General features: G+C 38.9%; 1 protein-coding gene across 1 annotated transcript in view; it reads right to left on the bottom strand.

Annotated features, from left to right (window-relative positions):
* The window catches only part of FAM151B (family with sequence similarity 151, member B), a 57,597-nt gene that overhangs the window by 24,491 nt on the left and 18,837 nt on the right, over positions 1-14,269 (bottom strand). Inside the window, exon 2 of the mRNA XM_006889887.1 lies at positions 6,722-6,847. Within this exon, the coding sequence (XP_006889949.1) occupies positions 6,722-6,847 (126 nt within the window). The remainder of the gene's footprint in view (positions 1-6,721; positions 6,848-14,269) is intronic.

Below are 14,269 nucleotides of genomic sequence, written 5' to 3'. Positions count from 1 at the left end.
TCTCCAATGCATAACAAGTGATTGCAAAAACTATGGCCTGTATCAGGCGGACCTCACCAGCGCCTAAATCCACACACTGAAGAACAGGTATAAAAGAAGCTAAGTAGTTTTCCACCAAAATCTTGCTGTTGCATTTCATTTTAGCACCTAGAAAAGTATGCATTAAAAAGCTCCAAAAACCCCAAACAACCAAAAATACCCCCAAACAGAAACAAAGTAAAAACCACAACACCTCAAACTCATAGCCATCAGGTTAGAACTGGATCATAACTGACAGATCCTGCATGGATTTCTGTGGCTGTAAAGGGAGGAGACTGCCTGTTTTTCTCCTGAAGGAAGAGCTGTTGGTGGGTCTGAAGCATCAGAGAAGGCCTTTAAGTTAGCAATATAAAGACTAGTAACAAGACGACACCTACGGACACGGCACCATAACCCCCTGTAAAGTATGTACACAAATAGAATATTACTAAGCATCTGACTTCTGGAAGTGAAAGCCAGCAGCTTCATCTTCTTCCTTTTCAAATCATAAACCACAGGTATTCTTTGCCTGTGAGGCTTAAGTCTACATTTCCCTTCCTGTTAGTCATGTTTGGCATACCTATAAATATATCGTCTCTACAAATGCTAAGTTCATGATTTTCTTTTGCCCCAGTCTTCTGATATTTCTTCTACCTTAAAGGATGCTGATCTTCGACCTAAATTATTCACATTCTTCCAGGTGCAGTTATTTCAGAAATCTGTGATTTCATTTTTCGGAATTCTTGTAAAACTAACAATTATTGCACATGATAGATCTTTTCTAGATTGTCTTTATCTATGTAGCTGAAGGAATTTTTTTTTACGATGAGGCTATGAGTGTGTAAAGGCAGATTTTTCCAAATTCTTAACATTGATAAACACAAAGTAGAGTGAGCATTTTATATTCATGAACAGATTTCTATCAGATATTTTGTAAAAATTATAGCAATTAGAGTTTTACAATAAATACATGTTCCATTCTGGTATTTCTTTGACATCCCTTCTACTTATTACAAAAGAACTTTAAAAGAGAAAAAAATGCATTGAACATGAAATTCCATTTCACCCTAAATTTATTTTGACCATACACAATATCTTTATCTGTCTGTGATCAGCATACACTATTTTGCCTTTTTCACTTATTATTTCACCTGTCAGTTTAATGCCTCATCACAGAAAACTATTTAACTCTCTCTGTGTATATCATGTTCTATTTATGTACCAGAATTTGAACCATTCTTCAATATCAAGCTGAAGTTGAAGAAAATTAAATCAAGTCCACAGGAACCAAAATTTGACCTTAAGTCTGTCCCACTCAAATTTAAAAACCATCTCAGGAACAGGTTTGAGGCCTTGAACACCAATAAGTGTAGACCAAATGAGCTCTGAGAAGGTATCAAGAAAATCGTCCATGAAGAATGCAAAAGATCTTAGGGGAGTTCTGGTGGCCTAGTGGCAAGAACCTGCATTGCAGTCTCAGAGGCGCCCGGTTCGAATCCACCAGATGCTCTGCCAGGGAAGGAGGGACAATCTCCTCCTGTACCAGTCAGATCTGATTTGACGGTACACGTACACACACACACACACACACACACACAAATAAAAAAAAATTTAACAAAAAAAGAATGCAAAAGATCTTTACAAAGGCTGAAGAAGAAAAAAAGACCAAGATGGATGTAAGATGAGACTCTGAATATTGCATGAGAGCACCGAGAAGCCAAAGCTAAAGGAAGAAAACAAGAAATCAAAGAGCTGAACAGAAAATTTCAAAAGGCAGCTCAGGATGACAAAGTAAGATACTATAATGAAACATGCAGAGAGCTGGAGTCAGAAAACCAAAAGCGCAAAACTCGTTCAGCGTTTCTTGAGCTGAAGGAGTTGAAAAACAAATTCAAGCCATGGGTGGCAATACTTAATGATACTTTGGGTAGAATGTTAAATGATCCAGGGAGTATCAAAAGAAGATGGAAGGAGTACACAGAGTAACTGTATCAGAAGGAATTGGCTGACATAGAAGAAATTAATGAAATAATATATGAGCAAGAGTCTGGGGTGATGAAGGAGAAAGTTCAAATTGCTCTGAAGGAACTGGCAAAAAACAATCCTCCAGGAGTTGATGGCACACCAACTGACATACTTCAACAAACAGACACTGCCCTGGATGTCCTCACCAATTTGTGCAAAGAAATCTAGAGGACAGCCAGCTGGCCAAGTGACTGGAAAAGATCAATATTTGTTCCCATTCCAAAGAAAGGTGACCCAACAGAGTGTGGAAATTATCAAACAATATCATTAATATCACATGCAAGCAAGATTCTGCTGAAAATTATCCAAAAACATTTGGAACAATATGTCACTAGAAAACTACCAGATATGCAGGCTGGATTTAGAAGGGGTCATGGTACTAGGGATAGCTAATGTTAGATAGATCTTGGCAGAAAGCAGAGAGTACCAGAGGAATGTCTATTTGTGCTTCTTTGACTGTGTAAAGGCATTTAACTGTGGATCACAACAAACTATGGCTGACTCTGAGAAGAATGGGAATCCCAGAACATTTGATTGTGCTAATGCGAAACCTATACTTGGACCAAGAGGCAGCTGTCAGAATAGAGTTGAGATAATTAACAGTTTTAGTTTACTTGGCTCCACAGTTAACACTCTTGGTACCAGTAGCCAGGAAATCAAGAGACGAATTGCATTGGCAAAGTCAGCTGTCAGGGACCTCTCAAGGGTACTGAAGAGTAATGATGTCAGGCTGGAGACTAAGGAGCACCTGATCCAGGCTACAGTCTTCACAATTAGGTGCTATGCATTGCAGAGTTGGACAGTGACTAGGGTAGATAGAAAGAGAATTGATGCCTTTGAGCTGTGGTGCTGGAGAAGAGTGTTGAATATACCATGGACTTCTAGGAGAACAAACAGGTTTTTCCTGGAGAGGGTAAAGCCAGAATGCTCCTTGGAGTCAAAGATTCTGAAGCTTCGTCTGACATACTTTGGGCATGTTGCAAGGAGGGACTGGTCCTTGGAGAGAGACATCATGTTTGGGAGAGTGGAGGGACGGTGCAGGAGAGGAAGACACTCAATGAGATTAATCGATTCTGTGCTTGTGGTGGTAGGAATGAGTGTGTTGGAGATGGCGAAGCTGGCACAGGATAAAGCAGCATTTAGGACTCTTGTACACAGGGTCGCTATAAGTTGCAAGCAACTCGACGCACATAACAACAACAAGAGAATACTAGGTGGCACTGAAGAACAAGGAACTCAAAACACTATACAACATGTGTGACACTGCAGGACATTATGCTGAGTCAAAGATCTCAGTCACAAAAGGACAAATACTGCACAACACCACTGTTATAAAGCAGGTCTGACATGAGGGCTTGGGAGGAGAATAGGCTAGGAGTGGACAGATAATGAGCATTGCACTGGAACAGATGAAGGAAACAAATGATTAAAAGGAATATACAATTAGGTATTACATGTAAAACAACATCCCAGAATGAGAAGTAAATTGCAAAAGGACTTAGGAATGGGGGGAAATAATAGTACAACAATGAATGAATATTTTAAAAACCAAAAAAGTGAACTGGGTGAGGGAAGAAGGGAGGGAGAAGGGGTAAAAACATGCAACAATGAATGAAAATCTAACTTTTCTATAAACTTTCATTCAAATCACAATTAAAATTAAAAATTCTATTTTATAAAAAGAACCAAAATTGGACCTTGAGTCTATCCCACCTGAATTTATAAACTATCTCTTTTCCATTGTTGTTGTTGTTGTTTGGTGCCGTCGAGTCGTAGACGACTCACAGCGACCCTATGAACGAACGGCCTGAGCACTGTTCGTACATAGTTTCCGGAGGCAAGCCATTTCGGAAGTGGATGCCACTCCTGCTTCCAGGCTTGTTTTAGTCGGGAAGCTCCAGCCAACACTGTCCACAATGGGCACCTATTACCACGATTGGCACATCACTGTCACAGTGTTCAGCATCACAGCAACACAAGTTCCCTCTGTACAGCAATGCACAGACCAATGCTATACTACCTAGAAGAATGTTTGACAGGAAAACAATTTGAACCCTGCCTCTTTTCCATTAGGAGAGTATAAATTGCCTTGATACCAACACCAAAATTAAGTATTAAAATCTTATTGCTTTCCTCCTAAGATCAAGAAAAAGAAGGTAAGTCTTTTATTGCCTCTTCTACTTGACATTTATTTAACTGTATTTAATTGATCTTGCAAATTATTTGACTATTGTTGTTAAGTGCCGTCAAGTTATAGATGAGTCATAGCGACCCTATGAATGAAAGACCTGAATACTTGTATGTAGATAAATTCTAATTATGGTTAATGTTGAAAAGAATGAAAATCCCAGAACACTTAATTGTGACCATGCAAAAATCTATACCTAGATCAAGAAGCAGCTCTCTAAAAAGAACAATGGGACACTATATGGCTTAAAATTTGAAATAGTGTCAGTGAGGGCTGTATCCTTTCTCCATATTTATTAAATCTGTATGCTGAGAAAATCTTTCAATAAGCTGGACTCTATATGAAGACTACTCCAGGATCAGGATTGGAGGAACACTCATCAACGATGTGCAACCTTGCTTGCATAAAGGGAAGAGGACTTGATGCACTTTCCAGAGAAGATCAAAGTCCTCAATGTTAATTAAATCTTAACATCAAGTAAACAAAAATCCTTGTCACTTGACTATTAGCCAGTATCTTGATAGATGCAGGGAAAAAAGTGAAATTGTCTAGGATTTAATTTTACTTGGATTCACAATCAACACCCATGATAGCAACAATAAAAAAATTGAAAATATGTATATGCAATGTTACCTTTTGCCTCCTGTTTATTTCTTTTCATTTTCTTCAGCTTCAATTCCAACTGTCATATGTATAATAGATGGCTTGTTCCACAGATAGCCACTGGCCATACCCTGACTGATAATACTGAGACGCTTTCTCCATTATCTCTTTCCACAGATGTAGTTAATTTAATTTGTGTAATTCATTGTCAAGTTCACATGCACAAGAATCATTTGTCTGTTCTTTTTCATTAAAAGTTATTTGCATTGTTGCTATTATGTGCTATTGAGTTGCTTGTATATATTCATTGAATCAGAAACCCAAAAGGCTTGGTTTCTAGCTTAGGCATAATTACTGTCCAACCTAAAGAATTAGAAATTGAGATACAGTGGCTTCATCTACTCATTGAACAAATATTTACTAGGCTCTCTATGTTCATCGTAAAGGAGACAAAATATGTAGGGAAGAGGACTCTGATCTTAAAATTTTCACTGAATACACTAGAATAGGCAAGACTGTAATAAAATAGTAATGTTTTAAATAAAGTAGAGAAAGATAAATCACTTTTGGAAACTAAGAAAAAAGTTTGTTCAGTTTGTAATCGAAACAGGACCCTTTATAAAATTATTTTAGCCTAGAATTTATCTTTAGAACCTGGTACCTGAAATTATTCCCAATATAAAAAATAAAATTTACCTAGTACTCAAAAGGAATTGTAAAAGGAGCTAGGGCAACTGAGTCTCACCATTACTAACCCTATAAGGGGGAACTGTCCCCATCAACAGCATCCACAACACAAAACCAATTCCCTTAGACATGTCCTCTTTGCTCCCACAACTCTTTTTATTCATTCCAACACCAATCCTACTGTTTTACTGGACCTGAAGTCCACTGTAATCACTACACAGACTTCACAGAACCATACTCACGATTATACGGCTTATTAAGAAAGCTGTTGTGTACCATCAAGCTGGAATCAACCCATAGCTGGCTTTAAGCAATAAACTGCATAGGAGGAAACTGCCTATCTTTTTCTTACAAAGCAGCTGGTGGATTCAAACTCCTTTGGGTTGGCAGTGCAGCTTCTTACCACTAGGTTACCCATTAGTGGAGTTAATGGGTTACAATTTAGGACAGCAATAGAGCTCCTATTAGGGAAATAAACAGGTTACAAGTCAGGTTGGCAAGAGGATACAGTTTCTCATTCAGGGCAGCTTCTGAGGTTGCTCCTACTAGGCCCTTCAGCCTTCAGTCTTGCAGCTGTAGGCCTGTGTTAGAAAACTCTCTTAGGCATTTCTCCATCTCCCAAATCCTCACAGAAATTTGGGTAAAGGCTCCAACTTCTCGTTCTGTGAGGCAGCAGTCCCCAGGTAAACTATCTCACACCGGGTTTCTGGTTCTCCGTTGTGGCTGCTGCAGCAATCTTTTGGTCTGAATGGTGCAAGAATCTCTGGCCCCAAAGAAGTTGTGCCGCATTTTTGGCTCCTCTTTCTTGCTAGTATCAAGATTTACTCACATTTCTGCCACAGAACCCAGTAAATTTAAACCTGGTAGAATGGCAAAACTAGCTCATCCCCTGCTAGAAAGACTAACACATTCTGTTTGCATGTTTCTGGATGTTGGGAATGGTGGAGGGTTGGCAAAGGAGAAGGTGGACTGACATTGTGGCTGCTGTAAAGGGCTCTTGTGTGTCAGGAAATGTGAGGATGGCACAGGATAGAACAGGGTTCAGATCTTTTGTTCATAGGGTCACTATGAGTCGTGCTCAACTTCATGGCACCTAACGACAATAACAAGGCTAACCATGTGGCAAAGTCAAGGGCAGTTGAGTGGCATAGGAAATACATCTGAACAACAGACCTGCCACACTGCAGGAAAGTCACTTACTTTTCACTGCCTCATTCATCTGAGCTTTGTGGTTGGCTGCATGATACCAGGTGATCTCTGCGCCATCTTTTGTTGTAATCTGGTTATTTCTCAGAAAATATTCCAGTATATTTTCACTCCACGATCCTAAAACAACAATATTGACATTAAAGAGGATAGATACTTTATGGAGTATAACAGTTTTTAAAATAAAAGAAGAAAGGGCACTCTAAGCTGTGCTGCAGTTCTGAAGGCATGTAGTTCGAATCTACCAGGTGCTCTGCTGGAGAAAACAGGGCAATCTCCTGTGGCAGTTGGATCCAACTGGATGGTACACAACAAGAAAGAAAAAATGTAGAAGATATACTGAAACAAAGTAACAAGTGATTAGACTGTGGAAAACACAAATTTCAACAATAAAGAACATGTATTACCCTGTGACAGGCATATGATATACATGGTGGTGATGACGTATACCACTGAGTAGAAACCAACTCAAAGTGGACCCTCCAGCGGGTTTACAGAAGCAATAAATCAGACAGGAAGAAACTGGCCATCTTTCTCCCATGAAGTAATTGATATTTCAGCTGAGTGCCTTTGGGTTGACAGCACAACTCCTTATCACTAAGTCAACAGAGCTCCTTTATAATATAAAATATAATATATAATAAATATAATATAATACAATGCAATGCAATACAATACAATACAATACATATTATATAAATGAAAGTCTGCTGTTAGGGACCTCTCCAAAGTACTGAAGAGCAATGGTGTCACTCTGGGGATTAAGGTGCACCCGATACAGGCCAGGTCTTTGCAATCACTTGCTATGCATCAGAGATCTTGACAATGAATGACTAGGGATGACAGAAGGAAAATTTATGCCTTTGAGCTATGGTGTTGGAGAAGAGTGTTGAATATACCATGGACTGCTAGGAGAACAAACAGGTTTGTCCGGGAGAGGGTGAAGCCAGGCTGCTCCTTGGAGGCAAGGTTTCTGAAGCCTTGTCTGTGTCTGACATACTTTGGGCATGTTGCAAGGAGGGACCTGTCCTTGGGAAAGGACACCATGCTTGGGAGGGTGGAGGGACAGGAGGGGAAGACATTCTATGAGGTAGATTGATTCAGTGACTGGGGTATTGGGTGTAGGTGTGTCAGAGACAGTGAGATTGGCACAGGATAAAGCAGGGTTTAAGGCTGTTGTATATAGAGTCGCTATGAGTTGCAGGCAACGCAAAAGCACATAACAACAACAACTATATATATCATAGATATAGCTTATATATTTAGATAGATAGAAAGATAGATAGATATAATAGATACAGCTTATATATTTAGGTAGATAGACATAATAGATACAGCTTATCTATTTAGATATATATGTGTCTCTGTATGTATGTATTTCTCTCTATATATACACACCTCTATCAGGTAGCCTACTGGCAAAAAGCTGCACTGCAATCCTGCAGGCACATGCTTTGAGACCACTAGCTGCTCCGCAGGAGAAGGAGGGGCAGTCTTCTCCTGTGAGATTAACTGTCTCTGAAAACCCATAGGGTCAGCTATGGGTCAGTTCCAACTCTGTGGTACACAACAACAACAATTACATATATCTCTCTGGTGGCCTAGTGGTAATGAACCACGCTGTGATCCCAAAGGCACGTGGTTTAAATCCACCAGCTACCAGCTTCCCTGCAGGAGAAGGATGGGCATCTCCTCCCCACAGGAGGATTAGCTATGAGTCAGTTCTGACTTGATGGTACACAACATTATCTATATCTATGTATCTGGTGGCCCAAAGGCACGTTTGATTCCACTAGCTGCTCCATGGGAGAAGGATGAACAATCTCCTGCCAAGATGGGTGAGTGATTTGCTGCCTCTGAAAATGCGCTAGAGGGTCAGGTATGGGTCAATTTCAACTTGACAATTCATAAAAATAACAATAAAAATTACTATGTATATATTAGTAAAAAGTAGTAAACACATCTGCTAGCCTGTGGGGTTGCTATGAGTTGGAACTGACTTAAGGCAATGGGATTTTTAATAATTTCAACCACAAGAAAATATGAAGGGAAAAAAATATTAAGAAGCAGATAGTCAGGGGAGCTCTGGTGGCCTAGTGGCAAGAAGATGTGCTACAATCCTGAAGGCACACAGTTTGAATCCACCAGATGCTCTGCCGGAGAAGGAGGCGCAATCTCCTCCTGTGCCAGTTGGATCTGACTCGACAGTACACAGCAAGGAAAAAAATGTAAAAAAGTAGATAGTCTAAAGAAGAATTTTTATATGATGTCCTCTACTACTTATGCCCCATAAATATAAGTAAAATGATGTAAAACCAAAGTATTAAAAACTGTCAGTTTGTTGTAGTATCTCCATACTATATTTATAACAATTCAGTATCTTAAATTTACTATTTTTACTGCATTTTCGCTTTTAGAATTTTATTTTTAGCAACATTTATAAGAATGACTCAGTAAATCTGTTAATATTCACGGATTTATCTAGTACATATAGAAATCTACATCATTCTCATACCTATTAACCACATTTTCGCAGCCCAGATTTTCCTTTAACTGGGCATTAAAATGTGTTAATGAAGACTAAGCGGCTTGCCTAATACTACATACCTAGTAAGTGACAGCAAAAACACCAAATTCCAAGTCTACTCCATATGAGGCTTTACCCCAGCAACAAGAAAAAGCTGGAAAACACTGAGAAACTGGTGAGATTATATATAATCTTAACTCTTCAACTGTTGCTCATTCATATAAACATTTACTAAGTGCCAATGAAGTTTCTACAACTTTTCTATTCATGAAATACGTCCTCTGTTAATTATTAACCCTGCCTCACTACAGTTGGCTAACTAAAATTACCTACTATTAGAAACTGCTGGTAAACACTGGGGACAAAAACCAATATTTGAGCAGAGCATGAAAGAACATATAAAAATAACTTCTAATCTTGAAGGTGCGCAATTTGAATACACCAAAAGCTACACACACACACACACACACACACACACACACACACACGAAAAAAAAATAACTTCTAGCTAAAATGTACTGGGACTTAGTGGTCCTTCTATGATGGGCTACAGAACAAAGGTGAGATTGACTACAACATCCACTATCCTTAAGCAGTATTCTATCCAAAATACAAGGCTCTATTAAGCATATGAAAGAAGCAGAACTGAATTCAACTCACTCTCATTACGTGGGATCTGGCTCACAGCTAAGACTCTAGTAGGTTTCAGAAGTTACACTCTGGTTGTAAATTGCATAGTAGGACATTGCTCTTCTCTCAAGAAGCAGCTGATGGATTTGAACCACTTGCCTTTGACTCCTTATGCCCTAGGTCATTAGAGCTCTTGTAAGAGTTAAAGATCCTTCAAATTTGGTACTAATAGATGGCTATCATTTTTCTATGTTAAAATTAGCCATTTGGGAAGACGCACATTAGAACAGGAAGATCCAACAGGAAAACAACCACATAGCAGTATATATTCATGATAAAATACGTATTTATCAAAAATGCCATTTTTTGAGATATATAAAATAACTTACAGAAGTAATACTCATTGGTGCAACCAGGGGAAAATACAGTGTCCGTCTCCATGGCACCTTTCAACTGAATGCACTGCACTTATTTTTTATAAAAATAACTTCTATATATGAGCAGTCAGAAAATAAGGAGATACACGGCACTGGGAAAATCTGCAGTTAGGAACCTTTCCAAATTACTGTGGAGTAGTGATGTCAGTTTGAGGACTAGGGTGCATCTGATTCAGTCGTTCCAACTATTAGCTATGCATCCAAGACCTGAACAATGAACAGGGATGACAGAAAAAGAATTGATGTCTTTGAGCTGTGGTGTTGGAAAAGAGCACTGAATGTCCCCATGGACCGACAAGAAAACAAACAGATATGTCTTGGAGAGGAAGCAGCCAGAGTGTTCCTTGGAGAGGGACATGATGTTGGGAAGGGTGGAGGGTCTGCGAAGGAGAGGAAGACCCTCAACCAGGTAGATGGATACGGTGATGGCTGCAATGAGCTATTATGCGTCAGGAAGTGAGGAAGGTGCAGGATAGAACAGGGTGTAGATCTTTTGTTCATGGGGTCACTATGAGTCGTGCTCAACTCAATGGCACCTAACAACAACATTATTGATATCAGTGTAGAATTTAAAAACAATAGCCACAAAAAGTTCTTCTTTCTCTTTTAATAGGTGAAATGGCTACCTTGAACTTGAGCCACCTTGAATTTTTTGGAATGCAATGGGGTTCCAGCTGCTGTGTTTTAGGGTACTGCTGTAACTATATTGAATAGATGGAAGGCCTGAAGAATAACAAATCAGTAGGAGTATTACAACCACAATACTCCATAGAAGTGAGGATAGCAAGATATTGGTTTGCCTGCACTGGACACCATATTAACAAAGACCAAGTAAGTGCTAGAAATAAAAGAATATGATAGGAGGAAAGCAGAAGGTGAAAAGGAGGTGAATGTTCAAAGAGATGGATTTATTTTTTTTTCTATAATTATATTTTATTAATTTTCATAAACATTTACAGAGATTTTGGGCTTCCACTCATTCATTGTTGCACTATAAAGAGATGGATTTATACGGACGCTGAAACATACCAACAGTCATGAAGATGGTGCAGGACCAGGCAAGGTTTACTTCTATTATGTATAAGAGAATGAACACGTAAGTTCTCTTCTACATAAGGCTGCCAGAGATGGAACCGACTCAAAGCTGACACTCCAGCAGGTTTTTAGAGGTGGTTAATCATACAGGAGATGTCCAACTTTCTCCCATGATGCAACTGGTGGATTAGAACTCCCTGCCTTTGGGTTGGCAGCACAACTCCTCACCACTAAGGCACTTGAGCAAAGAGGCTAAAAGGCATTCCAGGATGTCTAAACAAGGAACACATGTGGCCAATGACTGACAGAGTGAAGAAAGGCTTGAAAGGCACATGGTTCGAGGCCACCAGTTGCTCCACAGAACAATGAGCAATCTCTTCCCATGTAATTAATTGCTTCTGAAAACCCACCGGAGGGTCAACTATGGGTCGGTTCTGACTCAATGGTACACAACAACAAGAAGAAAAGATGGTAACTAGAACAAGAAAGAGACATGAAAATATAGCCACAAAAATGGCAAGACTGGATTAATCATCTTAATAAGAAAAAGGATTTAATTATGAACTTAATATTGACAGGTTCAAAAAAGAAAACAAACTCTGGATTCCCTGTAAATAAGTCAATGGAGGATATTCAATACATTTTATTTCTTTCTTTTTTTAAAAAAATTTATTTTATTTCATTATTTTTTTCTATGTACCATCAAATCAGATCTGACTGGTACAGGAGGAGATTGTTCCTCCTTCTCCAGCAGAGCATCTGGTGGATTCGAACCGTGCATCTCTGAGATTGCAGTTGCAGCTTCTTGCCACTAGGCCACCAGAGCTCGCCACATTTTATTTCTTGATTCTTCCAGATCACTTATTTTACGATTCCCCAACAATAATTTAGTTAAGTTGTTCAAGTCTAAAAAACCCCACATTAATACTGAGTGAGATTCCTCAGCCATAAATAATGATGGAAAAAAACAAGCAAACTCTATTCAAAAGGCAAAATTCAGGCTGACATCCTGGTGAGTCAGTAGTGATTCGGAAAAAAATTTAATGTTTGAAAAAAAATACAATTCAAAATTAGAAGACAACTCTGTGCTTATGTGAAATTTTTATAACATTAAAATATCAGTAACTATAAATGGAATTCTACTGAAACAGAACCACCCTAATACCTCTTTACGTATTTTCTATGGCTTCCTTCAAATTACCACGGCAGAATAATTGTCAGGGATCTTATAGCTCTTAGAGTATAAAACTTAACATGTGGTCTTTTGCAAAAGTTTGCCAATCCATGTGTTAGACCATCTTTAATGTTCCTTGCAGCTTCTAAATGCGCCTATCTGAAGAACTTTACCACTCAAAGCACATCTTTCTATCCCCTAACCCCAGTAAGCTTTATAATTAAAAATCAACATCCAACCCTACCTACTGTTTAAGGGTTGGCCTGCGGTGAGGGCCAATGATCTTGTTTGGCATCTTCAGAACATCAATCAAGTTACCCTGGATCTGTGCTGGGTCTGCACATTCTTCTCATTTAGCAGTTGAGGCAGTTGAGTGAACAGACTTGCCTGGGTCAATGTTCAGGTAAAGAAGTGATGATTACCCACCAACAAATGAATGGATAGAAAAACTGTGGTATATTCACACAATGGAATACAACACAGCACTGAAAAACAAGGAACTTATAAAATATTACACAACATGGGTGATAGTGGAAGATATTATTTGGAGTGAAATATCTCAGTAAGAAAAGGACAAATACTGCATAATGCCCCTGTTATAAAACAGGACTGACATGTGGGTTGAGGGAGGGGAAACTAAGAAAAAAAGGGATAAATAATGAACACTGCATTGAAATAGATGAGGGGAAAGTACTGTCTAAAAGAAATATATGACTGCATGTTATTTGCCTGACAACAATCCAGAATAAGATGTACATAATATGGTGGACTGAGGGTCAGGGGGAAGAAGGAAATTGCAACAATGGAAAAAAATCTTTCTAAAAAGAAAAGTGAACTGGGGGGGAGTGTAGGGAGGAAAATGTGCAACAATAAATGAATGAATGAATGAATGGAAACTCAAGTTTTCTGTAAACTTTCATTAAAATATCATTTAAAAAACCGAAATAATATAAAAAAGATAAGTGGTGGTTAATGCTTGGCTATAAGCTCTATGAGGGTAGGGGTCTCTTTGCTCTCTGATGTGTCCCAAGTACCTGGAACAGTATCTAATACAAATGTCACCCAAATGTTGAATTTATAAAAAAAATTTTAAAAGGACATCTGTCATATGTCCACACAAAATCTTATACATGAACATTCATAGGAGTATTATTTGAAATATCCAAAGGAACCTACAACCCAAATGTTTATCAACAGATGAACACATAAACAAAATAGGGCATTTTCATACCACAGACTATTAAAAGACTAAAGTTCTGGTGCCTCCTACAACATGGACATACCTTAGAAACATGCTAAATAAAAGCAGCCACACACAAAAAGGCAGATACTGTATGATCCATTTACACAAAATGAACTGTTGAGAACAGGCAAATCCATAGAACCCAAAACTAGAATGTGTTGTTGAGTATCATTGAGCTCGAACTGACCCACAGACCCTCTAGCGGGTTTTCTGAGGCAGTAAATCACATGGGAGGAGACTTCCCATCCTCCGTCGGAGAAGCTGGCAGATTCCAACTGCATGCCTAAAAATGTATTGTTGCTGTTGTTATGTGCCATCAAGTCGCTTGCGACTCATAGCTACCCTATGTACAAGAGCTCTAAATGCTGTTCTATCCTGGTCAACATCATCATCTCAAACACATTCATTCCCACCACTCCACTCACAGAATTGATCCATCTCATTGAAGGTCTTCCTCTCCTGTGCCATCCCTCCACTCTCCCAAACATGATGTCCC

This window comes from Elephantulus edwardii, unplaced genomic scaffold (genome assembly GCF_000299155.1).
Source record: "Elephantulus edwardii isolate Elephantulus edwardi_28Jun2011 unplaced genomic scaffold, EleEdw1.0 scaffold00082, whole genome shotgun sequence".
In the NCBI taxonomy this organism is placed as follows: Eukaryota; Metazoa; Chordata; class Mammalia; order Macroscelidea; family Macroscelididae; genus Elephantulus; species Elephantulus edwardii.
Note: the sequence above shows the minus strand (reverse complement) of the source record. Positions and strands in the feature narration are given on the sequence as shown.